The sequence below is a fragment of the Homarus americanus genome, unplaced genomic scaffold (assembly GCF_018991925.1).
Source record: "Homarus americanus isolate GMGI-L3 unplaced genomic scaffold, GMGI_Hamer_2.0 scaffold32583, whole genome shotgun sequence".
In the NCBI taxonomy this organism is placed as follows: Eukaryota; Metazoa; Arthropoda; class Malacostraca; order Decapoda; family Nephropidae; genus Homarus; species Homarus americanus.
Genome location: NW_024713129.1, coordinates 30,453,768 through 30,456,577, shown reverse-complemented (window position 1 = coordinate 30,456,577; position 2,810 = coordinate 30,453,768). Strand labels below are relative to the sequence as shown.

The window sequence follows — 2,810 nt, the reverse complement described above, 5'->3', positions numbered from 1 at the left end:
TCTTGACCCTCCGATGGTCAAGGATGTAGTGTGTGTGTGTGTGTGTGTGTGTGTGTGTGTGTGCGTGCGTGTGCGCGCGCGCGCACGCTAAATATTGGCCCTGTTAAAGTGTACATGTGTACAGTTATTTCAGGTGTGGGAGAGCCTGACCTCTGCTAAAGGAGTGTTAGGTCTGTCACTCACGCTCAGGTGTCCAGTACATAAAGCCGAGAGACTCTAGTAGAGGGTTTGATTAGGTTAAATCGAGTTAAATTAGGTTAGTGTAGGTTAAGTTTGGTTAGCTTAGGTTAGGTTAGGATAAGTTATGGTAAGTTATGTTAGGTTAAATAACGTTGGGTTAGATCAGTGTTGTTCAAACCTTTTCACTCCATTCCCCCCATGAGGAACACTCACATCCTCGTGGCCCCCTTCAGTTCTCTCCCAAGCCCCTCACAAATAATGATGAAAATAAACTGTTTTGGTAATCTTCCTTTATTTTAATGTTTACAATCATCAAACAGAATGCATATTTTGTTACAGTTCAATGGGATGGATGACATTGTTTCTTTTCAGTCAGTTGACTGATTCGAGGTTGAGTCACTCATAAAGCACATCTCATGTCTGGGTCCACATGTAACCGGTTTCGGCTTTTATTCTCTATTTGAAGAAGGGTCGAGAAACCAGATTCACATAAATAAGTAGTAGAAAATGGCAAGAGGACTCGAAGTGCGATCTCACTAACTTTTTTATATGACTGATACATTGAGCACCAGAATACAGTCAGATTTTTCTTCATAGAGGTCTCTGGCAGCAGATTCGTTCCTGAGATCAAGGAATCCGTCCTGACCATCGTCGGGAATGGCAGCAATATCAAGAGTGCCAGAGAAAGGATTCCTCACCAATTTCCCTTCTTCCTCCTCGAATTCTGGAAAGTACCTTTTGAGCTCACTTTCCAAGGATTTCAAGTGCTGAATTATTTCATTTTTGAGTGATGGGTCAAGTAGATGATCCTCTTCAATCTCGTGAAGAACAGTTGAGATATTCTCAAACATGGCAACATTTCCTGCACTGACTTTCCTTTGCCAGTTCTGGAGTTTGTCAAGAAATGCACGAATACAATCCATGTGGTGAAACACATTTCTTTCCTTGCCTTGTAGCTTGAGATTCAGCCTGTTTAGCTGCTCAAATATGTCTGCCAGGTACGCAAGACGTGGCTCCCACAACACCTCGTTGAAGTGACTTAGTAGATCATCCTTCCCTTTCATTTCCAGGAACAACTTATGTTCTCCCGAAGTTCGAACACTCGATTCACAACATTACCAGTGGAAAGCCATCGCCCTTTGGAGTAAAAGAGGAGGGTTTCATGCTTTGAATCGATGCCTCTACAGAGGTTCTGAAAAAGAGGAGAGTTCAAATCTCCTGCTTTCACAAAGTTGACGCATTTTACCACTGCTTCCAGGATATTACAAAGGGCATCAGGAAGGGTTTTCGACGCCAGTGCAAAACGATGGATCATACAATGAACCCCTTTGGCCTTCAGAGTTACTTCCTTGACGTGCTTCTGTAACCCCGATTTCGATCCCAGCATCGCCGGAGCCCCATCGGTACAGACTCCACAAAAAATTTTCCAGGTGATCCCGTTATTTGTGAAGAAAGAAGTCAACTTTTCCATCACATCTCAAGCTGTTGTGGTAGTTTCAAGCTGAGTACAGAACTGATATTCATCCTTGATGTCACGCAAGAATACATACCTAACAAACACTAGTAGCTGTGCACAAGAACTCACATCCGTTGACTCATTCAACTGTATAGCAAACATATCAGTTGGAGACGATTTAATCTCCTGAATCACTTGTTCCATGATATCATCTGACATTTCACTAATTCTCCGTTTCACCTTGTCGTCTGACAAGGAAATCGGCTGAATCTTACGTTCCCTTGCCTCTCCAAGAACCCGCTTGACCATCTTTAAAGCACACAGCTTAATTAAAGTTTCACCAATCGTGTGGGCCTTCTTCTTCTTTGTTATTTCAATGGAAACCTCATATGATGCCTCAACTACACTTGAGTTCTGTTGTTGGAAGGCACCACTCTTATCCAGTCTGTTTTTCCAAACTCCGTTCATGGCGCTTGAAGAAATCGGGGTCTCTCCGCATACTGGGGGGGGGGATTGTCGTCAGATGATTCTTCAGCTTACTAGGCCTCATAGAATCGTTCCCCAACACTTTAAAACACAACACACACTGAGGTTTCTAAATGCCCTCAAAGAGGATTGATGTAAATCCGTAGTTAATGTATTCACCATTGTACTTCCGCTTCTTAGCAACACTGACAGCCATCGCCAATCTAAGGAAATTATAAATAAAACAATGCCAAACAGACGAATGATAAAGACTAAAAATTATAATAATAAAAAACAAATATAAGATAATCATGAATCTCTTGGTTTTACTAAAAATTTGTAATCTCTCTCTCTCTCTCTCTCTCTCTCTCTCTCTCTCTCTCTCTCTAAATGTTGATTAGTTCTTTAAAAAACAGAATGCCACAGAAACAGACGAATGATAAAGACTAAAAATTATAATAATTAAAAACAAAAGATGAGAAATTAATCCGAATGCAAACACACAAACATACATGAAGTCCATACATACTGTATGTAAACATACATAAAGTACATATCTTGAGCAAGACTGAGAACATTCGGTCTGATCACCACTTGTAAGGCGCCCGGACATCACCCAGCGCCCGCCACCCTGCTGACAGGAACTAGAATCGTGCAATGTGAGCGAATCCGTTGGAAATGAAAAACTAGCTGCTGGACCATACTGTGT

The 2,810-nt window shown here is 41.7% G+C and overlaps 2 protein-coding genes across 2 annotated transcripts; both read right to left on the bottom strand.

The window, feature by feature from the left end:
• Positions 1-1,240: 1,240 nt before the first annotated feature.
• LOC121870665 (protein FAM200A-like) lies at positions 1,241-1,567 on the bottom strand. Its single transcript, XM_042372562.1, has one exon. It carries the CDS (start codon positions 1,565-1,567, stop codon positions 1,241-1,243), a length of 327 nt encoding a protein of 108 aa, XP_042228496.1.
• A 90-nt stretch (positions 1,568-1,657) lies between these two features.
• LOC121870660 (protein ZBED8-like) lies at positions 1,658-2,104 on the bottom strand. Its single transcript, XM_042372548.1, has one exon. The coding sequence runs from the start codon at positions 2,102-2,104 to the stop codon at positions 1,658-1,660; it is 447 nt and encodes a 148-aa protein (XP_042228482.1).
• Between the last annotated feature and the right edge of the window lie 706 nt (positions 2,105-2,810).

Bases quoted from the DNA above. Each gene is read 5' to 3' on its own strand.
- LOC121870660 (XM_042372548.1), bottom strand. From the start codon at position 2,104: ATGAACGGAGTTTGGAAAAACAGACTGGATAAGAGTGGTGCCTTCCAA.
- LOC121870665 (XM_042372562.1), bottom strand. From the start codon at position 1,567: ATGCTGGGATCGAAATCGGGGTTACAGAAGCACGTCAAGGAAGTAACT.